The sequence below is a fragment of the Vicugna pacos genome, chromosome 17, assembly GCF_048564905.1.
Source record: "Vicugna pacos chromosome 17, VicPac4, whole genome shotgun sequence".
NCBI classification, from domain to species: domain Eukaryota; kingdom Metazoa; phylum Chordata; class Mammalia; order Artiodactyla; family Camelidae; genus Vicugna; species Vicugna pacos.
In genome coordinates, this window is record NC_133003.1 from 14,095,322 (window position 1) to 14,118,813 (window position 23,492).

At 50.3% G+C, this 23,492-nt stretch overlaps 2 protein-coding genes and 1 long non-coding RNA gene across 3 annotated transcripts in view; 2 read left to right on the forward strand and 1 right to left on the reverse strand.

Annotated features, from left to right (window-relative positions):
* The window catches only part of OXSR1 (oxidative stress responsive kinase 1), a 70,398-nt gene extending 66,971 nt beyond the window's left edge, over positions 1-3,427 (forward strand). The window contains exons 16-18 of the mRNA XM_006200651.2: positions 1,052-1,120; positions 1,968-2,032; positions 2,448-3,427. Of these exons, the coding sequence (XP_006200713.1) occupies positions 1,052-1,120; positions 1,968-2,032; positions 2,448-2,522 (209 nt within the window). The 3' untranslated portion in view covers positions 2,523-3,427. The remainder of the gene's footprint in view (positions 1-1,051; positions 1,121-1,967; positions 2,033-2,447) is intronic.
* Positions 3,428-10,646: 7,219 nt separating this feature from the next.
* Positions 10,647-18,851, forward strand: SLC22A13 (solute carrier family 22 member 13). Its single transcript, XM_006200762.4, has 10 exons — positions 10,647-11,024; positions 15,669-15,772; positions 16,018-16,172; positions 16,391-16,559; positions 16,743-16,863; positions 16,951-17,045; positions 17,273-17,487; positions 17,679-17,787; positions 18,329-18,544; positions 18,748-18,851. Exons 1-10 carry the CDS (start codon positions 10,647-10,649, stop codon positions 18,839-18,841), a joined length of 1,656 nt encoding a protein of 551 aa, XP_006200824.2. The 3' UTR covers positions 18,842-18,851.
* A 3,474-nt stretch (positions 18,852-22,325) lies between these two features.
* LOC140686717 (uncharacterized) lies at positions 22,326-23,439 on the reverse strand. The gene is made up of 3 exons (XR_012060535.1): positions 23,149-23,439; positions 22,558-22,710; positions 22,326-22,472 (listed from the first exon to the last, which is right to left on the reverse strand). It is a non-coding gene; the product is annotated as an uncharacterized lncRNA (long non-coding RNA).
* Positions 23,440-23,492: the final 53 nt, after the last annotated feature.

The following is a 23,492-nucleotide window of genomic DNA, read 5'->3' on the forward strand; positions in this document are numbered from 1 at the left end:
GTTACTGAACATGATTGTCCTCCATTGACAGGAAAGAAACAAGGCTTCCAGTCTCCTCCCCTCCCAGGCCGAAGCCACGCCCTGCCATGCTTAGTTTCTGGCCATGAACTTCTCCCTGGGACAAGGCTTATTTTCTTCCTTGCCTTTGTTACTCAGGACTCGTATTAGGGAAGTGGCCTATAGCCACTGTGTGCCACGCTTACTCCTCTGCTTTCTCAGCATCATGAGTGACTGACTCTCAGATGCCTCTGTGTACAGAGGTGTACCTGTTTTTTTAAAGCCAGGCCGAGTCACATTTTAAGGTACTAATTCAAATCACTAATCATCTGCACAAATATGCACACATCGCCTCCCGAAAGGTCCTCCCGTTCCATCTGAAGGGCTCGGTGTTCAGCCCTCTGGAAGCATTGGGTTGGAGGGGAGGTTAATCAGTGGTACTGTGCCCTCATCTTTCTAGTTACTAGTTATGAACCCATTGCTCAGATTATATAATCTGGAATAACTAGATAGGAAAGAAAGCCCACCAGAATAAAAAAGAAAATAATTTTAGCAAAAAAAACTTGGAAGTGTGATCCCAAAAGAGAGAGATTATAGTTTGTTCTCTCAAGATTTAATTCAGCCACTTGTTCTGTTTCATTAGCCTCGGGGGTGATACACTCTCATCATCATGTCTCAGGGCCCGTGGGGCTTGGGTTCAGGGTTGCCCTCAGAAAAGTAGTTTCCTCTGCAGCGTCCCTGTCAGGTGCTCTTCCGACAGCAGCCAGAACCCATCTAAATTACGCCATCAATGTGACGTTATCTTTATATTGAGCTAATATTTGCCATTTGGTTGATACAAGTTCTGCCCTCGGACTAGACCTGTGAGAGTCTGTCCCTCACTTGAGATAATCCTAGTGGTAAAAACCTTGGTGTGGGAGGGAGACCCCACTTGCCATGTTGGTTCTGTGAAGTTAGCAGCTGGTTTCGGTCTGGCTGTGCCAGCACCTGCTCTGGAAGTTAGCAGGGACATGCTTGCACAAGAACTGGAGTCCCTTTTTCTTTGTCCTTGCAGATACAGCAGAGGGTGTCTCTCAGGAACTCATTTCCGCTGGCCTCGTCGATGGAAGGGATTTAGTAATAGGTAACTACTTTGTGTTCTGCCTTTGTGCCCCCATGTCGCTGCCTGTAGACTTAGGGTCTAGGAAACCAGGCTTTGATTCCACTGGGTAGGTCTAATGGTTCTTGGCTTTGCTGAAATAACAGGTACTGGGGACAGTTTCTTACGGAAAAGAAGTCACACTACTGAGTTTGCTTTGTGACCCCCGAAGATAGTAAGTGAAACCTTACCCAGGTCTCTGGGAGACTCTGGTAGACATGATGACAGAAGTCACAAGTTAGAGTAAGCTTGGTCATATCTAATCCATTTTGGTGGATGAATGCAATCGTTCTGGAGCTAAGAGATAAGCAAAAATCATTAGCGATTTAGTCCTTAAAAAAAAGCAGGAATGAAGAAAAGGCACAGTCAGACCACAGGTACATATTACTGAAGGAAGAGGCCATTGTTTAAGGCAAGTTAGTGGAATTTTAAAGGGCCACAACGTAAGTAGCTTAGGCTTTGTGGACCATGTACAGTCTCTGTCCTTTTAAACCATTTTGAGCACAGGCAGAAGCAGGCCAGAGGCCGTAGTTGGTCTATTCCTGTCTAGGGCTTTCTAGCCCATGAATAAGAAATCATACCTCTTGAGCCTGAGTATCTTTCCTAAGTTAATACAGCATCTTAAAGAATGTTAATTTGACAATGATTCAAGGTTTATTTATGCTACTTGGAGATGAGTTTAAAAAAAAAAACTTGCGTTTGGGGAGTGATTTATCTTTTTGCTTCCATTCTGATTGTACAAAGATCCTAAACTACCATTTAAGTTGTTAAAATAGGGTTGAAAGTGGATTTACTTAGCTTCTCATTACTTTCTCTGTTTGTATGATTACAGTGGCAGCTAATTTGCAGAAAATTGTGGAAGAACCCCAGTCAAATCGATCTGTCACTTTCAAACTGGTATTCGTCCCTTCCTCCTTGTTAAACCATCTCACTTGTTACACACCAGCAGCCTCTGCAGAGCAGCTTCTATATTCCCTGAGTGATGACACTATTAAAATCTTTGGACTGTGCTCATTTACCCTCCCCAGCACCCTGGGCTGCTGTCTCCCTTCAGTGGCCGCCCTTCCCCTCTCTCTCCCAGAAAGCCTCCCGCCCCAGGCCCTTGACTGTTTATTCTGAGAGAGACTGTTAGCCCATCTAATTCCACCTTTGTACTGAGAGTCCACCTTTTCTGGAAGAGACACCTTTATCTGCCTCCTGTTTGTATCCCAGGAACCTGACCCCACTGCCTTCCTTCCCTGTATCAGTTTTAATTGCTACCTGCCGTTTTATTTGTAAATAGCCACAGCTTCTCATTTTGTTTGGTTCTCAGGCATCTGGTGTCGAAGGCTCGGATATTCCTGATGATGGTAAACTAATAGGATTTGCCCAGCTCAGCATCAGCTAAAACACAGCCCTGGAGGAGGCGGCCTAAGGAGATTCCACACATGCGTATCTCTGTTGCTTCTGTTGGCCTAAACCCACTACTGCCAAAGAACCCAGCAACAAACCTCCCAGCTAGGAGCTTTAGAGGTCTTCCTTTATGTTTTTTCTGCCATCCTTCCCCATTTTTCCACAGAAAAAGAAAAGTTGGATCAACAGTGGCCAGCATCCCTTTAAAGAGTTCCATTAGTAAACTTACAGCACCTGTCCCCTGTCTTCATCTGAGAAGTGGCCTGTGTGCCTCAAGGCCCAGGAGGGAGACCTGTCAGCTCCTCTTGCCTTACTCCAGTGGTGGCGCTGGGTGGAGAGTAGCAGCTGTATCGGGCTTCCTCGTCCGGCTTGTCCTCCCACCCCTGACAGGACGCGGGCATCTCGGGATATCTCTTTACCACTGAAGTAGCAATTAAAAGTTGATTGTTCAGCTGAAGCCCAGAGAATTTAGTGTTGTTTTTGTTTTGGGGGTTTTTCTTTTTTCTTTTTTTTTGGTATCTGATATGAATTCTAGCAACCTTTGTTAGGAAAAAGCACAGCCTCGATGGAGGCAGCCCAAACTGTGTTCTTGTTTTATTCACAATGTTCTGAGCGTTTTGCTGAAGCTGCTCTCAGGCACCCCTCTTCATTGCTTCCTCCAGAAAGGGTTGCTCGCCTTAACTTCAGCTGGTGCAAAACATCTGACTGTAATCGAACTTCAACCATCGGATCCTTCAAAGTGGAACTTTGGACTGTTTTTAGAGAAAACATCAAGTAATGGCTTGTAAAAGAGAATCTTCCCAGCAGTGGTTTTTGAACAGGAAAAATCGTAACTCATATCATTGTGGAAGTATTTATTTTCATGTCTTAAAAAGTTGATTAAAAAAAACTGCTCCTTGATCCTCCCATGAAAATCAGTTTGCCTGGCCTCCAAGTCCTGAGCAAATGCAAGGCTGAGATTTCTGCAGCAATAAAAGAGGCTCACACTGGGCCGGAGAGGCCTGCCTTCTGCCCCTCTCCTGCACTGACCCTCTGGAGGGGGTCCACACTTCTGTGTGCTGAACCTGACCCAAGACGGAAAGTGAAACCACATGTGCCGTGACTTTTAGGATCTATGAGTAGACAGTGCTCATTTGATTTTTTACAGAAATAACATAAATTATTCTTTAGGTTTAGGAAAGAGCACTCATAATGCAGTATGTGAGTCATCAGTGGGGTTGATTTTTTTTTTTTCCTGCTGTTTCACAGTCAGCCTTTGTCTAATTGCAGATAGACCTAACAAATTTTGTAAATGGAAGGGATACTCAATCTGGCCTTATAACGACACACAAAGATGGGCTTTGGTCCCATTGAAAGGGGAGAGTTGCCTCTTACAGAATCCCTCGAGTCCTTTCCAGCACTGTTGGTCCTTGAATAACAAGATTGCTTTACCTATTTTTCTCCTGGAGCATCTCTGAGAGCTTTCCCCACAGTGGACTTGTTATAGCTTTTGTTTCATTCTGAGCTTGTAGTTTTAGTCATGGGCTTTCTTCACTTGCCTGGATACAAAGGCATGTTGGAAAAGGGATGGGTGTTGGAGAGGAAGGGAGGGGGTGGTTTGGGATGGGGCCTGGGAGGAAAGTAGATTAGAGGATCAGACACCAAAGTCCAAGGTCCCAGCAGAATTGGTAGGAGAAAGGAGCCTGCTGAGCCTGGAGCAAGAAAAGGAGATTGATCAGCTTGCTGGAAAAATTCTGTGTTTTTCTTTTCCTTTTTTCTTTCTTCCTTTATTTTTTTAGAGGAGGGTTGTGGGAATAAGGACAGGAAGGTAGGAATAAGTTACAAAAAACAGGTCGTGCCTTTGGCACAAGACAAGGGGTTTACCTTAGAGTCTGTGTTTTGGTTTCAAATAAGCCCATCATCATCTACTTATTTATGAATCCAAAGGGTGGTGGCATCATTCTGTTCTACCTTTTAGTTGCAGGTGGTTGGGAGCCCAGGCTGAGATTAAGCAGCAGCCCATCCCCCAATTCAGTTTCTCCAGCTGGCCATTACCTTTGAACTTCGGTGGGACAGGAAGGACAATGGAAGTGGGCTGGGGCTTTCTCTTTCTCTTCCAGTCATTTTTGTGCCCTGCTGGGAATTAGGAGTCAGACACCACGCCCCAGGACAGTTATTTCTTCTGCATGATGTATGGTGGACTCCCTTTGCTGACTTGTGCAGTGATGCTGAAAAAAAAATGAGTGAACAGAAACTTCCCAGCTGGGACAGCAGGTGACCTGGTGAGCAACCTCATTCCTTCCCAGGAGTTCAGGATACACCTCTCCCTGAGTCCCAGGATCCCCTGGTCCCTGGGATAGGGACTAACTTAGCACAAGGTAATGTGTGCCAATGCTATTTGTGAAACATATGGTCTTTCTAAATGACTAATGGATTTGTTTGGGTTTTTTTATTTAAGTTTTGAACCAAATCCTAGAGCCAGCTGATATTCTAATAATCTGGAGGAGAGAATAATGATGTATCAAAAAATGGAGGTTCCTCCTGATGACATATGCTAGATTATGGAAGATGTAAAATATTTGACTACCCCCCTCCTTTTTTTTTTTTGTTTTGACTTTATACTTTTCTGCATGTTTCATTAATTTTTAATCAATAAAGAATAAATTGTCTTCGGTTGTGTAAGGATTCTTTGGCTGTTGGTGGGAGCAGTGGGAAGTGGGTCAGGAAGTCACCAGTATAAGTTTTCATGCCAGTAGGGAAACGTCAAGGTGCACATTAACATTTAAAAAAAAGTATGTGTTAATCTACGAATTACCTGGAGCAGCTTCAGACTGTTGTACAAATGGGGAAGCTCCCCAAAGGGAGAGAGATCTGCCCAAGGAAGGTGGTTAGGGCGGAATAAGGAGCCCCTCGCACTGACCTTTTCTGTTGAATTCTGCTCATGCTGTTGGGTGGGGAAAAGGTGCCAGAGCCAAGCCCTGCGGAGTCCCTTTAGGAAAGTTCAGAGCAAGGCTGAGCTTGTTCCCATTTGGCTTTGATAATTGAAATGGTGAGGTTTCATGTAAGATTCTGGGTCCCTCTCTTCTGTATTCCTCCACCTCCTGGATAAGAAATCCCTGATCAGTAACTCCTTCTCAACAGGAAATGGTCTTTGAGCCGTGATAGGACGGCTTGTGGGTGGGTGCTAGTAATTCAGGGCACAGGTCCTAGGACCTTGGAGTTGACAGCATCAGAGCTGATTGAATTTGCTTTTCAGATAAGCAGGTTGTAAAAGTGGATTCTGACTATTGTGGGGACAGAGAAGGGGTGCTTCCTACTGAAAAGTGACTGTGGTGTCAGTGGAGGGCAGTGGGGTGGGGGCAAGAGTAAACAGCCTCTCCACTCGGCGTTATCTGTAGCAAGACCAGATCTTGTCCAGGGGCCAGATTACTCACCTCTGCTTATTCATAGTAGCAGTGTTCAGTGTGACAGTTGGATTCCTCCTGGGGGGGTCAGCTCACGTTTTTTGTTTTTGTTTACCATAAATTTTATTTTTTAGAGCAGTTTTAGTTTCACAGCAAAATTGAACAGAAAGTACACGTATATCTCCTGACATACACAGCCTCTCCCACTGTCAACATCCTGCACCAGAGGGTACATTTGTTATGATCGATAAACAGACATGGCCCTTAATTATCACCCAAAGTCCATAGTTTACGTTCGGGTTCACTCTTGCTGTTGTAAACATTCTATGGGTTTAGACAGTGCGTAATGGTACGTACCCATTATTATGGTTTCATACAGAATGATCTCACTGCCTTAAAATCCTCTGTGCTCTGCCTGTTCATCCCTCCTACCCCTCTAGTCCCTGGCAACCACTGATCTTTTTAGTGTCTCCAAAGTTTTGGCTTTTTCCAGAATGTCATACGGTTAGGATCATACAATATGTATCCTTTTCAAAATAGCTTCTTTCACATAGTAATATGCATTTACTATGTCTCCATGTCTTTTTGTGCCTTGATAGCTCATGTCTTCTTAGCTCTGAATAATACTCCACATCTGAATGTACCACAGTTTATTAATCCATTTGCCTACTGGCTGCTTCTAAGTTTTGACAGTTATGAATAAAGCTGCTATAAGCATCTGTGTGCGGATTTTTGTGTGGCTATGAGTTTCCACTTCTTTGGGTAAATACCAAGGAGCCCAGTGGCAGATTGTACGGTAAATAGGTCAAGCTTTTTAAGAAAACAAGTGTCTTCCAAAATGGCTGTGCCATTTTGCATTCCCACCAGTGAATGGGAGTCCCTGTTGCTCCACAAGCTCATTGGTTCTTGGTGGTGTCAGTGCTTTACATTTTGACCATTCTAATAAGTGTGTAGTGGTATCTCGTTTTAATTTGCTATTCCCTAATGACAGTATGTTGAGAATTTGTTCATATGCTTGTTTATTCATGTGCTTGTCTGTATGTATTTTTCCGAGGTGTCTGTTCATGTGTTTTGCCCATTTTTAATCATGTCTGCTCTCTTATTGTTGAATGTGAAGTGTTCTTTGTGTACAGGCAGCCTCTTACTGCACTTCTCTATTATGCTTTGCTGCTTTTTTTTTTTTTTTAACAGATTGAAGGTTTGTGGCAACCCTGTGTTGTCAGGTGATGGTTAGCATTTTTCAGTAATAAAGTACTTTTAAATTAAGGTATGTACATGGGTTTTTTTTTTTAGACATAATGCTACCACACATTTAAGAGACTACAGTATAGTTTAAAAATAACTTTTATATGCACTAGGAACAACCACCAAAAAACTCACTTTTTTGTGAATCTCACTCTATTGCAGTGGTCTGGGACTGAATCCACAGACTCTCTGAGGTATACCTGTATTTTGGAAAACAGTCCTTTATCAGACATGTCTTGTGCAAATGCTTTCTCCCAGTCTGTGACGTGTCTTCTGATTCTCTTAACAGTGGTTTGCACACAGCAGAAAATTTTCATTTTATGAGTTTCTTTCATGGGTCATGCCTTTGGTGCTGTATCTAAAAAGTCATCACTGAGTACCCAAGGTCATCTAGATGTTTGCCTATGTTATCCTGTAGGAGTTAGATAGTTTTGCATTTTCCATTGAGGTCTGTGAACCATTTTGAGTTAGTTTTTGTGGAGAGTTTAAAGTCTGTGTCTAGATTCTTTTTCCTTTCCTTTCCTTTCCTTTCCTTCCCTTCCCTTCCCTTCCCTTCCCTTCCCTTCCCTTCCCTTCCCTTCCCTTCCCTTTCTTCTCCTTTCCTCTCCTTTCCTCTCCTCCCCTCCCCTCCCCTCCCCTTCCCTTTTTCTGCCTGTGGGTGTCCAGTGGTTCCAGCACCGCTTTTGAAGAGACTGTCATTGCTCCATTGGTATTGTATTGCCTTTGCTCCTTTGTCAAAGATCGGTTGAATCTGACTTTCTTTTTAGGCTCCCTCTTTTGTTCCACTGATCTATTTGTCTAATTGTTTGCCAATACCACACTGCCTTGAAATATTTCTTTCTAGTAACTGTGGAAGTCAGTCCAACTCTGTTCTCCAACATTGTGTTGCCGCCAAATCTCAGCCGTACCCACCCTGAGCCTCCAGCAGCCCGTCAATTACATTTTGGGTTTTTCTCCTGTGATACTGGTGCCTGTGGAAGTTTGTGTTAGTGGATTTCTGCTCCATGCAGTTATAATTCTCTGTATTTCAAGACAGCAGTTTGCCCTGTGACTTCACTCCTCTGAAGGATCTAAGAAGAGTTGTTGATTTTTCGATTTGCTCAGCTTTTTACTCGCTAGAGCGAAGTGACGACTTCCAAGCTGCTTACATCCTGGACCAGAAACCAAAATTCCTACCCACCATTTTTATTTACTAGAGCTGTTCTCAAAGTTGGAAGAGATTTGAAACACCATCCACTGCATATTTATTAGGCAATGTTTAAGGAATACCTTCCTCTCCTCAACCCTACACGTGAACACCGCCCTCTACTCTGCGGACAGGTGACTGCCAGTGATTGTGTGTTCATTCACCTTACACCGCTCCAGCGGTTAGAAAACTCTTGTTACATGTCTCTTTGGTCTTAGCTGGGCCCTTGGCTGAAGACAAGTACAAGGAGAGGAAGAGGACAGATAGGCTGTGGGTTCTTGCTGAAGGGCCAGTGGCAACCCCTTCCTACCTTGCAGTCTCCCAGAAAATGGTGGAGGTGACCAGACCACTTGGAGACGTCAGAGACCAGCACACATACTACTTTGAGCTCGTCTTCCCAGGTCAGTGAGACCACAGGGTAGAGAGGTCCCTGGGGCCACAGGGGTCCTGGAAGGGCTCCCGCAGAGAATGGAGGTGGTGGTGGGCTTTGAAGCGTCATGGGGAGCCTTGGCAGGCTCTTTGGGCTAGGGGCAGGGTTAAAAAAACAAATAAGTTAACCAAAAAGTTAGGATTGAGGGAATGTAGAGGTGAAGTGAAGCCAGTGGGATCCGGGGATCGTGGTTACAACTATGGAAGGTCTTTGGTTGAGCCTTATCCTCTCACCATCCACTGTCTGTGTTTCCGAATGCCCCTCCGGGAAATGAAAAAATCCTTAGGGACCACCTAGTTCAGGTTCTTCCCTTGCACAGATGGAGAAATGAAGCCCAGCAGGGTAGAAGGGCGGACTGAGGGTCACAGTGACTCAGTGGCAGAGCCCAAGTTTCCTGCGTCCCAGCTCCAGCCCCTGTGGAGCCTTGGAGCTGAAAGAAGCAGAATCCTGTCTCTGATGAGAGTGAGGAGATGATGAGGACCAAGCGCAGGCTCCTGTCGCCACCTCCGTTTCCCCCACAGTGTGAGCCCTGAAGTGAGCAGTGACAGCTGGTAGTATCTGCTTTCCTGGCCATTCAGTCAAGGCTGTGCTGAGGACAGGAACATACAAGGGAGCTAGGTGAGGAGGAAGGGGTGGGGCTGGGGACAGTGGGGAGCCTGGGGGGTACCTTGGGATGGGGCAGAGCTGAGCGACAAGCGCTCTCCTGCAGGGCTGTGGACCCTCGGCTCTGCCCTGCCTGCACCCCCCTTCATGTGGACTGATCAATAGGCCTCAGGGGCAGGCACTCTGTGTCCAGAACTGCCCTGTACAGCCTGGCTTCCTCGCGCTCCCGTCACCCATGCTCCTCTGCCCAGCTCTTAAAATTGATTCAAAACCAAAACGTGAAAGGCCTTTCCTGTGACATACACGAGCAACTATGTGAGTGTGTGTGCCTTCACACACGTGCATTTTCCCCAGTGCTTCAGCCCTGTCATTCCCCACCTCCCATAACCGAGCCAGATGCCTTCCAAGCCCTGGGTCTTCCTCTAGTAAGTCTGGCTCCAGGGTAAAAAGGATGGGGGCTTTTACCTGTGGGAGATCACTGTTGTCCAGAGGTCCTGCCATCTATTAGCCCTCAGTCCTCTAAGAATCCTGACTGTGCCCCCATCCCAGCTTAGACTCCAGCAAGGTCATAGCAACTGTTGGCTCTACTGTAATTGCTCTCCATTCTTGAATTGTCATTGGTGCTGACAGGAGAAGCATTTATACCCTTGGTGGGTCTCCCGGCCTTCAGGCTGTCCTGAGATTGACTGGTGGTGCCTGCCAGCACGTGTTGGGGACCTTGCAGGGGAAAGATAAGATCACCAGGGAAGAGGCTAGATCGGGCTGCTGGCAGAATTAATGTGCAGACTGGGTCCTTGCTGCTCCACTGACTTACCCACACCACCTAGTATGGGCTGACTCCTAAAAGGGACTTTGGTGTTCATGTAAGTGTTGCAACTACTCTCACAGCATGGATTCTATCAGAGTAGGAGGGTTTTGCGCTGGTGTGATTGTACAGGATGTTGCATTTGGGGGGGGGGGATGTTCAGCACTCCATGTAACATTTGGTTAAAGATCACTGCTGTGTGCTAGTCCTGAGGAGTTCCTCTTGTGATGTCTCTCACACAGTCCATAAAACATCCTCAGCTCCTCCGAGCAGGAGTGGCCTTTTTTTCCCATCATATTCTGTCTTTCTCAGGCCAGAGCTAGGGAGCTGCAGTGTGACAGGTGGAGCCAGGCAAGGCTGGATTAAACATTAATGCACCTGCCACCACTGCCTGGAGGAGCAAGTGCCCCAGAGCAAGCTGCAGAGCTGTCTGGTGGCCCCAGCTCTGGAGGTGGTAACCAGTAGACATGGCTCACTTTGCCCAGATCGTGGCTGAGATCGGTGAATTTGGTCGCTTCCAGGTACAGCTGCTGATCCTGGTGAGTGTCCCCTGCTTCCTGGGTGCCTTCAACATGTTTGCCCAGGTCTTCATGGTCCTGGATGAGCCCCACCACTGTTCCGTGGCCTGGGTCAAGAACCAGACTCTCAACCTGAGCGCTGCCCAGCAGCTGGCACTGAGCGTGCCTCTGGACGCCACAGGCAGCCCCCAACGCTGCCTCATGTTCCGGCCACCCCCTGACGGCGCCAGCCTGGAGGACATCCTCAGCCACAGCTTCAATGAGACCCAGTCTTGCGAGACGGGTTGGGACTATCCTGAGGGCAGGCCCCCATCCCTAGAGAATGAGGTAAGACTGCCCTGTGGCCTGTCTGTCCGCCTGTTTTGGGTCCGTCAGCAGCTCTGCCTGTCCCTCTGCCCTCAGTCTCTCGTGTGGCTGCCTTTGCCTCTGTCCCTGCGCTCCATGCCTGAGTGGCCACTTTCCTCTTCGTCCTCTGCTTATTGGGCCCTCTATCTCTCCAACCGTTTCCTCTGTCTAGGGGGTCTGCCCATTTGTCATTCATCCCTGCCTATCCTTTTGTCTGTCCTTCTGTCTGCACGGTGATCTTTCTTTCTGTCCTCTCCTATTCTTCTGCCTTTATGTCTCTCTTTCCCGGATGTTCCCATCTGTCTTTCCATTTGCCTTTCATTCTGCCCCTGCATGTCTGCCAGCTTACCCACCTTCTGGGTTCTCCTAACCTTCTGATGCTACCCCTTCCCTGTCCGCTTGTCTGCCTTCCTGCTTGCTTGGGTTGGGCTTTCTGCCTTTGGCCTCTCTCTCTAGATCTCTTCCTGCCTGCCTGCCTCTGAAATGCTGGAGGGCACCCGTGACTCTGGGACTCATCCTGGATGTAACTGAGCATTTGCCCGCGCCAAATCTGTTCTCTTAGGAGGGACACAGACAGGTCAATGAAGAGATTCCCACTCCAGCCACGTCAGAGCAAGAAGGGTTGCTTCCGGACAGTGGGGCCGAGCACAGAATGGGGAGATGAGTTGGCCAGGGCAACCTAAAGACTTGATGGTGGAGCTGGGACCCTCATTCTAGCACCTGCTGCCCAGTTCCCTGTGGGAATGGGAGAGAGCACAGATAGTCCAGAAACCCGAGGGGCAGGTGTTGAGGGTCTTTGCAGCTCTCACCTTTATGGTGTCAAATCCTGAGGCTTAATGGAGGGTAATCCATGAGCCCAGAGATTAAACACTCACTTTTTAATATGTGACCATAAACCTGCCCCCAGAACCCTGGCAGCCTGCCTGCTTTTTTCCTGACCCTCCCCCTCATTCCACCCCACAGGGAGAGCAGGTGACCCGTGAACTTTCCCAGCCTCTGGATCTAGCCCAGCTTAGCCCCTCCATCGTCTCCCAGTATCACCCCCATGGTAGGTTCTGGCCATCACTGGTCCTTAGATGCTCTGGAGGTTCCTATGTCTACGTGGGCTTATAACCACTCTGCTCATCTGGCCAAATATCACCATTCTTAAAGCCCAGGCAGACTTCTGGAGTGCTCTGAGCCAACTCTAGCCCTTGTTCATAGCCTCTGCTGCGCTGTTCATGGAATTATATTCAAGCAACACCCCTGAGTATTAACTCTGCAAGGAACAGTCAGAGAAGAGAGGCCCCCTGTTCACCTTCTCTGGGAACCCCTGATGGTCAGGGGATGATCTGGGCTCTTGGGGGCTAGCTGGATTCTGAGACTAGAATTTGCTTCCTCTTGGAGAGGGAATGAGCAGACAGCTCCCTGCAGGAGTTGGTATGTGAGCTGGGCACCAGGGGACCAGAAGAAGGTTGATAGAGAAGAAGGGAGGTCCTTTATAGACAGAAAATAGCAAAAGGAAGGCCGGGCAACAGAAAGCAGGCAGTCTGGGGAGTAGCAGGAATTTGGTGTGCCTGCAGTAGGGCTGCACAGGTGGGTGTGAATTGAATGAAATGATCTAAAGAATTTGGGGCCTCTCTTTTTATCCTTAATCTCCACCTTGTGCTTTCAGACTGTGCTGACCCTTGGGTTGGGCCTTGAACCTCTGGTCTTTCCCTGACATATTCCCAAAGGTGTACCCCACCAAGGACAGTGATTCCCAAGGGAATGTACATCTTTGGTACTTTGTGCCCCGAACCATATGACGGCCCCAAACTCAGCTCCAGAGTGCGGCTACCTTGGTGTGAGTTCTCCACCTTGGTTCCCAGTCTGTGAGCAGGGGCTCTGCTCCTCTTACTCCAAGGACTCCCTCTGCCCTAGCATCCCAAGTTTCCTTATAACCAGCAGCTTCGTATGCAAACTGAGCTACAAAGGATCTGAATTTGAAAAGAAAAGAGCACATTTCCTTATAGGCTGTGAAGAACAGAGTATGTTTCTTCTTTTCAGCCTACCTGCCAGACACTTCCTTGGGTGCCCATTCTTGGTAAAGGAGAAAATGACTTCCAGCCCACACAAACCTCTGGATAGGGAGGGAACTAGCTCATCAGTGAAGAGCAACAACAGCATGGTCTGTCCTGGGACTAAAGAAGGCAGGAATGGGAGGGAAGTAGGGGCAAAGAGAAGAACCATTTCTAGGGTCTGGAGCATGAAAATGCCTGGCATGTGTGAGCAATACTGACATACAAAAGGGGCTGGGAAGAGGCAAGAGCCAACTCTTAAGGGTCTCAGATACAGTGCTGCGGAATTTGGGCTTTCTCTCAGAGACCAGAGGGGAGCCATTGATGGTTTTGGAACAGGGGAAGGGGATGTGCTGGGGTGTGCTCCAAGAAATGGGGGTGGGGTTGTGTGGGCCACTGTGGCAGGCCCCAGACAGAAGCATCCACTGTGGGCATGAGGGCTGGGAGGTTGATGACTGGGATCCCAAGTTGGAGTCTTCTTTATCTCTGTCCCACCTGCAAGGTGACACCAGCATGTAAACTTGGGTAGATCTTGGCACCTCTCCAAGCCTCTATCTCTGTTGCAGAACAGAAGGAATGATAGGCCTTCACGAGGATGGAATGAGGATTTGATCAGATGAGGGATTTCTACAGTACAGGGCAGTGGTGAGGGCGTCCACTGAGCGGGAGTGTCCGCCTTGGAGGACTCCCTGGCCCGGCACTCAGAATGCTGCAGCCTCATGTGTCTGAACTGCCAGTGTCACCAGCTGTGAGCTTCATGGGCGCAGGGGCCAGTACACCCTCAGCTGAGCTAACATTTGCCAAGAGCTTCCTGTGTGTGACAGCACTGTGCTAAGCACATGACGTGTTAATTCCTTTAATCCTGTCGGGTGATACTGTGGAGTCTATTTTATCCCCATTTTGTACATGGGAAACCAAGACACCGATAGATCAGCTCACAAACCCAAAGCCACACAAAGTCAGTCAGTCCTGACTCCGGAGGCTGAAGGCAGCAGGCCTTTGTTTATTATTATTTATTTTAAATAATGTCTAACTACAAATGTAATCAGTGTTAACTAGACAAAAAGCAAACAGGCTAGAACTGGGCGGGACAAAGTTCATTCTCAGGGCAGTCCGTCTTTTGACACATATTTAAAGTCCTTGTAAAATTAACAGTTACCCTCAAGACAAGTAGGAGCACAACAGTATCTCCTGGACTGGTTAATTTCTTGCTAACAGTTACTTAACTGATGGTGATTGGCTAGTTGGCTAACTGAAGGTATTGCTTCATTCATTCATTTGTTCATTCATTCACTCAGGAAACTACCTTAGCTTTCCCTCAATTTCAGTCCCTGTCTAGGGCAATGGAGATGTCTGAACTCACTGCCATCCACCTGTGGAACCTGGGATTAACTGCTTGCTTAACCTCTTCTCCCATAGGGGAATATCATAAGTGTAGTTGTCAGAATTATACGAGATAATGCATGTAAAACATTCGGCATAGTCCCCAGCCCAGAGTAAGCACTCAAAAGGCATTAATGTTGTTGTGAAGCTATCTCCATGACCTCTGGAGGAGAGCCCATGTGTCGTGGTCCCCCATAAGCTTTTGTGGATGGAGCTGAGCTGTGTGCAGAGGGCACAGAGCTCCCTGAGGGGCCCACAGACCAGGATGGGGACATGTGTACAGAGTTGTGTGGACACATACTTTCTCCATTTGGTTTCCCAGTCTGTCTGTCTCTCAGATTCTCTCTGTGAGTCTCCAGGTAGGTTGTCCCTATCCCCACCTCCACCCCGTGCATGTGAGTGTGTATGCGTACGGGCGCATGTGTGCGCCTGCATGTTCCTCTGCCCTAATCTCCTTCCTCAAGGGGTGTGTGAGGGCTCCTTAGGATTCTGATTGCCCATGTATGATGGGCATTTCAGGGGGATTTCGCAGCTAGATGGGAAAAGTTAGAAAGGCCCAAGCAGGTCACAAGGGTGTCATGGTCGTGGGGAAGGGGTCCCATTTGTCAGAAAGAAACAGTGGCTGTCAGAGGTTCCCCAAACTGTGCATCCTCAGTGGTCAGTGATTTTACACAGCATCTCCAGGCCAAAAGAAATACCTTACAGTTTCAAGCATTCAGTAATTAGGTCCAAACAACTTAAGGATTTATGTCCTAACAATTCAGCAACTGTTTAAAAAAAATACACATATCAAAAGAAGACATTTTTCTTTCATTCTTAAATAGCGTTACTTCCTAACAGGATGTATTGGGAACTGCACAAAGTCTTGATCCTTGAACACTGCCGCCCTCATTTCTGTTCCACATTGAGTTTTACGTAGTGCTAGCTTTTTTCCACAGCAGCTGTCAAAAACACAACTTCACATTGTCACTGAAGAGAAGTGTGTGAACGATCCTGAGCTAGTAGTTTGATATCAAACAGATGCTGTATATTGCTCTATTTCCCTTTAAAATTCTGAGTATCGTGTTATGCACCCTGACTTTGCCCTGGTGCCCTAGTTTGGGAACCACGGGCATCTGCGCTGAGAAGTTTGTCATGGGTGGGCTGGATGATAGAGGACCTGCCCCAGCTGCCTCTAGACTGACATCAGTGTGTGTCTGCTCAGTTTAACCTGGTCTGCGGTCGGAAGCATCTGAGAGAGACCTCCCAGTCGGTGTACATGGCTGGGCTCCTCGTTGGGGCACTCATCTTCGGGCCCCTCTGCGACTGGTAAGAACCTTGACCAACTCCCCTGACCTAACATGTCTGGGCTCCTGGCATAGGCCTAGAGTCCCCCCCATGCCCCTCACACTGGTCTCCAGGTAAGGCCCTGTCCCCCCTCCCAGGGGGCTCCCAGGGGAGGGCGATGCACCCTCCCTCATACACAGTGCCCAAGCCAGGGCCGGAGGCTGGCTCCCACTTCCTCTTTTCTCTCAGAGAGATGACCTCCTCCACCTGCCCCTTTGTTACCTCAGGATTGGCCGCAAGGCCACTATCCTGGTGCAGCTGCTACTCTTGGCCATCCTTGGCCTCAGCACAGCCTTTGTGCCCAACTTTGAGCTCTACATGGCCCTGCGCTTTGCTGTCGCCACGGCCGTCTCTGGATATACCTTAAGCAGCGTCTCCCTGCGTGAGTATCCGTGCCCTAAATGCTTCCACCACAGAGCGGGGCTGTGGGGCCTGTGCTGGCCACATTCCCACACTGCCTGTGGGGCCCAGTTGGGTCCCCCTGCACCTCACATGGTGGCACTGGTGGGTCAGTACCCGATCCCCTGACTGGGTGGCATCCAAGGATGCCAGGGAGTGAGAGGGCAGGGTCTGGCCCAGCCTCAGCCTCTGCTCTCACAGTTACAGAATGGGTGGGGCCCTCGTGGAGGACTCGGTCTGTGGTCCTGGCCCAGTGTTCCTTCTCCGTGGGGCAGATGGCCCTAGCAGGACTTGCCTACAGCATCCAGAACTGGAGGCTTTTCCAGATCTCTGGCACTGCACCCATCCTACTGCTCTTCTTCTACTTCTGGTGAGATACTTCCCAGGAGCAAGCTACCCCCAGGTGGGCTATGCTGCGATGGGGTTGGAGGGAGAGGAGGCCTGTGAGGCCTGTGGGGTGGGTGTGAACTGGATTAGCAGGGAGACCCCGGTGGGTGGGGAGGCTCTGGAGTCCAGACCCCAAGGTCACAGCCTTTTCTGACCTCCTTCCCAGGGCTCTGCCGGAATCTGCACGGTGGCTTCTGACCCAAGGGAAGGTCAGGGAGGCTAAACAACTAATCCAGAAGGTGGCCTCAGTCAACAGTCGAAAACTCTCCCCCGAGCTCCTGAGCCAGGTACTGGCAGCAGCCAGGCCAGCCTTGCCCCAACCTGACCCACGGCGACCCTCCTGCCTGGCCCCTCACTCTGTACCTTCCTCCTAGCTGGTCCCAGAGGAGACTGGCCCCACAGGGAACGCCCTGGACCTGTTCCGACACCCACAGCTCCGGAAAGTGACCCTGATTCTCTTCTCCATCTGGTGAGTGCCCTGGGGCCCACGGCCCTCCCTGAGGCCCCAGCCAAAGGGCTGCCATGTCTCTGTGGCTGGAGGCTATCTGGGCTGGGCTGGGCTGTGTGGGAACCAGCTGGTCTCTCCCTGGCTGTGCTCCTGTCTCCTGTTACGACTTCTGGCCAAGGCAGGCTCCCCGTTTGAGTGTGTGGTGTCTCATCACCCAGCAGTGACAGGTGGTCTCGGACACTCTGTAGGTTCGTGGACAGCCTGGTGTACTACGGCCTGGGCCTCAAGGTGGGGGACTTTGGCCTGAACATCTACCTGACACAGCTAATCTTCGGAGCAGTTGAGGTGCCCGCCCGCTGCTCCAGCATCTTCATGATGGAGTGGTTCGGCCGCAAGTGGAGCCAGATGGGGACTCTGATTCTGGGTGGCCTCATGTGTATCACCATCATCTTTGTTCCAGCAGGTACCAGGACTGGCTAGCCCTGGCCCCTGGCTCACCCTCACCTGCTGCTGGAGTGAGGACTTTTCAGGAGTGAGGGCTTCTCTGGGGCTTGGGTGCAGAAGGGGTGAGGAGTTTAGGAGGACAGGGCAGGGGGCAGGAGCCAGGTGCTCGGGCTGGCTTCCCTCCACATGGCTGACCAGCGTCCCCCACAGATCTGCCCATGGTGGTCACCGTGCTGGCTGTGGTGGGGAAGTTTGCCACGGCTGCCGGATTCACTGTCTCGTACGTGTACTCAGCTGAGCTCTTCCCCACCATCATCAGGTAAGGGTTGCGGGTACAACTCCTGCTCCTCTGCCTCTGGACCCGATTTTGGTCATCCCTCCTCTGTCCTCATGGTGTTCCACAAAGAGCTTACAGAGCTGGCTCTTGCGCAGCAGTGCTGGCTGGGGTCCGGGACACGGAGAACACGAGTCCAAAGTTCCCAGCTGTCCCCAGGTCAGGTCTAGGAGGGGGTCACACCCCAGCCTTGTCAGAACTGGCATATGGAGTGAGTCCAAGGATGAATGGCTCAGAGGGAGCACTCCAGTTGGGGAGAGAGGTAGTCAGGAGGTGCAACCTTTGACCTGAGATTGGATAGGTGAGCAGGAGTGCAGTGGGCAGACAGAGAGGCCTGGAGGTGAGAGGGGCAGGGCACACAGGTGTGCTAGGAGAAGTCAGCATGCAGGAAGGCCCGGTCTGCTGCAAGAACGTGGAGAGCCTGCAGGCCTGTGGGGGCCAGATGAGGGGTCTGGGCTCTCCCAAGGAAGTGCGCTGGGGCCCAGGTGAGGCCAGATCTGCTCAGTTTGCACTGGCCTTCCCGCAGGCCATCGGGCTTGGGGCTGGTGGGCATCTTCTCGAGGATTGGGGGCATCCTTACCCCATTCGTGATCCTGCTGGACGAGTACCACTCGGCCCTCACTATGCTCATCTATGGCAGCCTCCCCATCGTGGCTGGCCTACTCTGTGCTCTGCTGCCAGAGACACGTGGCCAGACCTTGAAGGACACCATTGACGACCTGGAGCAGGGATCCTGCCCACGGTAAGCTACTTGCACTCTGAAGCCCAGGACTCATGTCAGTGGCCCCATCCCAGAAAGCTAGGCCTCTGCCTTACCATTTGTCCATTGTTCCCTAGAGGTCAATATGGTGCCCCTAGGAGTCCCTTATTTTAGGGAGACAGTGGTGAGGACACTAATTGAGACCAAGTCCTGGTCAGCCAATGACAGCCTTTTGCTCCCTCCAGGTCTCTGAAGTCAGTGCCCTCAGAGAAGGAAATGGAGACCTCAGAAAATACTTCTAGCCCCGGGGTGGCCTTTGTGAGCAGCACATATCTCTGACTGTGTCTCCAAAGCCAGACCAGCAGCAGCAGAGAGCTGCCTAAATGCTTGCCTGGAAACAGCTGGACATGTGAGCAAGACCAGCCTTGCAGATGGAGGCTGCACCCCATCACCTGGCCCCAGAGCCAGCCACCCACTGCCAAGCCCAATCCCAGAAGCATCGAGGACAGCCTCCCTCCTTTCAAGACCTTTCCTATCCCTAGCTCCCCCGCTCCAATACCCTGTTCTGGGTTAGGGTCTTGTGTGTGCCTTGGGGTTGACTTGTTCTCTTATACTCTTGTGGGGATGTGGCTCCTCAAATCCCCTCAATCTGGGGTCTCCCTGCCCTCAAAACACAGTCAAGCTGAGCCTGAACAGCTGGGTAGGGCCTCTCCAAGTATGTGAGAGGAGGAGGAAAAAAACACTTAGAAATGGTGGACTCTGTCCAGACAGGTGGAGGAAAAGCCATGGACGAAAAGAAGGTTGTGGTTCCTTCAGTGGCTGGACCAGGCTTGTCTGGCTGAGATGGGACCCACAGCACATTTGACCTGCTGACAGGAGACTGGCTGAGTCAAAATCAAAGCTTCAGTCTTACCTTCTCTTCAGAGATTCCCCATCACCCGCCCCACATCCAGGGACCAGTGGTGCAGAGAGAGGGACAGTTGGTTCTGTTCCTCCCCAGCGCTTCCGCTCCTGCTCTGCTGCTCTGGCTCCTGCAGTGTCCGTGCAGGGGAGGGAAGGGGCAGAGGTCTTACTTGGCCACCCCCGGTGGTAGTCCTTTCTCAGCTTGCACTGGTTAATTATCAGTGCACCAGACAGGCTCCTAGAAATTAGCTTTTCCACAGGAATATTTGACAGTTCTCAGAGATCCTTCCAGGACCTCTGCATTGCTCCTTAGTACGAGCAATGTGCTTGCCACTGACCTTCTGGGGCCCCTCTTCAGCTCCTGTCCCCTCATCTGGCTCCCCACACAGTCTCTCTTATGCTGGCCTCCCTTACCTGAGAAGACAGTCCTCTTAGGTGGGGTCCCACCAAGGTACCTCAAACCAGGCTACCTTCCCCAGTATCTACTTGGCCCGAAAGAACACTGTACGTCCTTGTGCCACCGAATGGTGGGAAAAGAGCTTGCTCAGCCACTGCCCCACCCCCCTTTGCCTGGCCTCCACAGGCATCTCCAGCCAACCTCACACTGGACAGTGGGGTTCAGTCTCTCCTTTCCACCAGTTCACCGAGTCCCAAAGAAAGTTCTTTCAAATCCTCCCTCCCTCATGCTCACCTCTTATGCAGTACGGAAGGGTGGTAGGTCTTTGTAAATCCAGTATGGAGGTGTCAACCCAGACTGAAACTGCCACGGTTTAAAAAAAAAAACCTACATAGAATGGGGAAAAGCATTTCTCTTCTAAGATGTGGACACTCAGGGGCAGAATGATCTCCCTTCCTGGAAAGAGACTTCAGTGGCACAACTTTATTGACACAGCATAAATTCAAAGACTCACCTATTGCCTTTGAGCAGGTCTTTGGAGACTTTTTTTAGGGATTGTAGGCCATTGAGGAGACAGATTTTACTCCGCGTGTGTTCAAGAAGTACCCTTTGGCTTGTTGTGGTTAATGGGTAAATGTTTGATTTTTAGCAGTTGCTGGTGGGAGGTCAGCAGCTGAGACCCTGGACCGCAGAGGGGAAGAAAAGCAGGCCCAATCTTGACTCCACCCTGAGGAGCAGGACTGGACCGGGCAGTGGCTGTTCTCCACAGGGTGCTGGTGAACACAGAACAGCCCACGTTCGGGGACGTGCTGGCCGCGGACCCATGACCAGTGTTCCGGTTAGCTTTGCAGAGGCTCGTGCAGGACTCACATCTCAGGCCTTGGGGGCAGGAGCCGTCCTCCTCTGGGGCCTCAGGCTTCCCATTTTAGAAGGGATAATTTCATTTACACTAAACCTCAAGGATTCTAGTCTTGGCTTCCCTGGCTGAGTGTGAAAGGCAAAGGGCTCCAGCAACCTTCCCCCAGGGTCCAAGGACATAGAAAAGGAATGCCCCTCACTACCCCCAAGACCTGCAGGTTACTGTCGGGCACAGAGCTGAGCTGAATGCTCAAGCCTGGCCCTGATGGCATAGCCCAAGGCTTTGCCTCCCTCACTGACCCCCTCACCCCCTCACCTGGCGGGGACGCCATGTATGCCTCGCCCTGCACTTTGACGCATACCGTGTCCACAGATGCACAATTCATCTGCAGCTATTAATCTGCTCCCCAACACCTCTGGGGAAACCCATGGTGGAAGGGGAGAGAACTCTGGTGTTAAAGGAGGCTGCTGACCCAGTGGGTGGGGCCTGGAAGTTGCCCTGAAGATGGACATGCAGGGAGAGGACTGCAGGCCAGAGGGACAGGAAACAGGCAGGGGGTACAGAAGTGCTTTGTGGTGAAGACTAGCAAGGGGCAGGCCTACAACTGGAAGGATCTCTGGGAATTTGAGGAACTGGACCTACACTTGGTTCTGAGGGCAGGGAAAGCCACTGGCTTTCTTTTTTCTTTAAGCAACAGAGTGGCCCGATTTATATTTTAAAAATCCCCCTCTACCTGAAGAATGTGTTGGCAGAGGGCAAATGTAGAAGCAGAGAGATCAGGCAGGGCATCATTACAATTGAATACCTCATTTTATCCCCATAGCATCCCAGTGACAAAGTGGGGTGGTGGCAGTGGAACTAGGGGGAGGCTGGATCTGAGAGCAAGCTGGGAGGTAAAGACCCTTTGATGGTCACTCCCCTAACCTGTGCAGTGGGCAAAGCATCACTTCTTGATTTCCTCTGGCTATGCCCAGGAGAAGCCCCCTGGCCACCGGGCCCAGTGCTCCCTCCTCAGAGAGCCTCTGAGATGAAGACTGCTCTACTGTGCATCTTGGGTTCATGCCATCAGTGTCCAGCCAGTCCCCTCCTTCCATGCAATTCCCAGTGACCCCAGCCCCACCAACCTGCTCCCAACCCCACCCATTTCCACCCATGGTCTCAACCCCTGTGTCTGGAAATGCTGCTCCAAATCCAGCAGACAGGCCCGTGTCCTCAGACCTTCTTAGAAGGTTCCTCCATCTCCTGCCTCTTCATCTGGTCATGCATTCTCACAGCCAGGGAGCGGGGGTAAGCGCCTCTTTGCCCTCCATTGCTGCTGCTCAGCCATTATTACAGCTCTTCTTATTTGTAAAACCTGCTCTTACAGAAACCTCTCTGTCCCTTCCTTGCTCCCACCCCTTGACCCCCAGCTCGCACAGCCTCATTCTTCTAAAGAAAGCTTCCTGGTCATCCCTCCCACTCCAGCTCCTGCCGTCATCTTGGGAAAATTCGTCCCCACTTCCAAAATCTCAAAAATGCCTGGCCTGTAAGTGAATAAATGAAGGAGTCTCTAATCAAGCATGCCATTCTCTGAGCACAGCATCCCATCCTTTGGCTTGTTTGCTACATCCTTCCCACCTGCCTCAGTCTGTCCAGGCTGCAATAACAAAGTCCCATAGACTGGCTGGCTTAAAAACAGAAATATATTTCTCACAGTTCTGGAGGCTGGAAGATCAGGGTGTCAGCAGGCTCAGGTTCTGGCGAGAGCTCTCCTCCTGGCCTGCAGGCCACCTTCTTGCCATGTCGTCACACGGCTTGTTCTCAGCACACGTCTGTTGAAGAAAGATCTGTCTCTCTCCTTTCCTCTAACCCCATCAGGAGAGGATCACCCTCATGACCTAATCTAACCTGCATTACCTCTTAAGGGCCCATCTCCAAATAGCATCCACTGTGGGGCAGGACTTCAGCATGTAGATGTGAGGGGACACAAACGTCCCTCCGCAACCCCATCCTTAGCCTCCTCAGGCCCTGTGGTCTGTTGACTCGTTCCTTTCTCCCCACCTCTGTCCTCTGTGCTCAGATTAGAGGGAATAAACCATCATTTAAGCTATTGAGAGAGATCATTTCTCTGGATTGCCAACACCCTACACTTGAACCCATTTACCCTTTGGTTGTGTCCAGCTACCAAAACCATAGCAGCAGACAAGCCCCTTTGTCTGCCTTCTCTCTTCCTGCGCCCTGACAGCTGGTCACTGCCAGAGAGTCACACTGCTGGCAAGTCTTCCAAGAAGCCATGGTCACCAGCATCAACTGGGGCTTTAACAGCACCTTGTTTTCCTATCAGCTTTTTCTAGTCAGCTTGTTCCAACTCTCAGTGGTGGCTATTTCTAACCTCCACTCTGCCCACCTCCCTTTTCCCACCTCCTACCAGATAGCTGCTCCTCCTCCTCTCAAAGGAGAAGCTATCATCTGGCAGCTCCCCAAGCTTGCCATCACAGAATCTTTAACCTCCACTCCTTCCTCCTCCGGGAAGAGGTCTGGGAGCAGCTGAAGGCAGGGCCTGTTCCTCCTCTCAAGCCTTGTCCCCCACCTTAGACGTGGGGACTGGGTACAACAGTTGTGTCTGGAAGGATGGGAGAGTTCCCCTCAGTGGAGCTGGGGCCTTGTTGGGGAGGGCCAGTGCTCCAGGTGCTGGGAACAGTGCAGAAGGCCTGGGGCTGGCTCACATGGGGATTTCCCCAGCCTGCCTTGTCCTGTTCTATCCCTAGTCTGGCCTGCACCCCTGGAGTAGAATGCTGCTCCTACCCCACCCCGAGCCCTTCTGTGCCCCATTGTGACACTGCTCCCCAGAT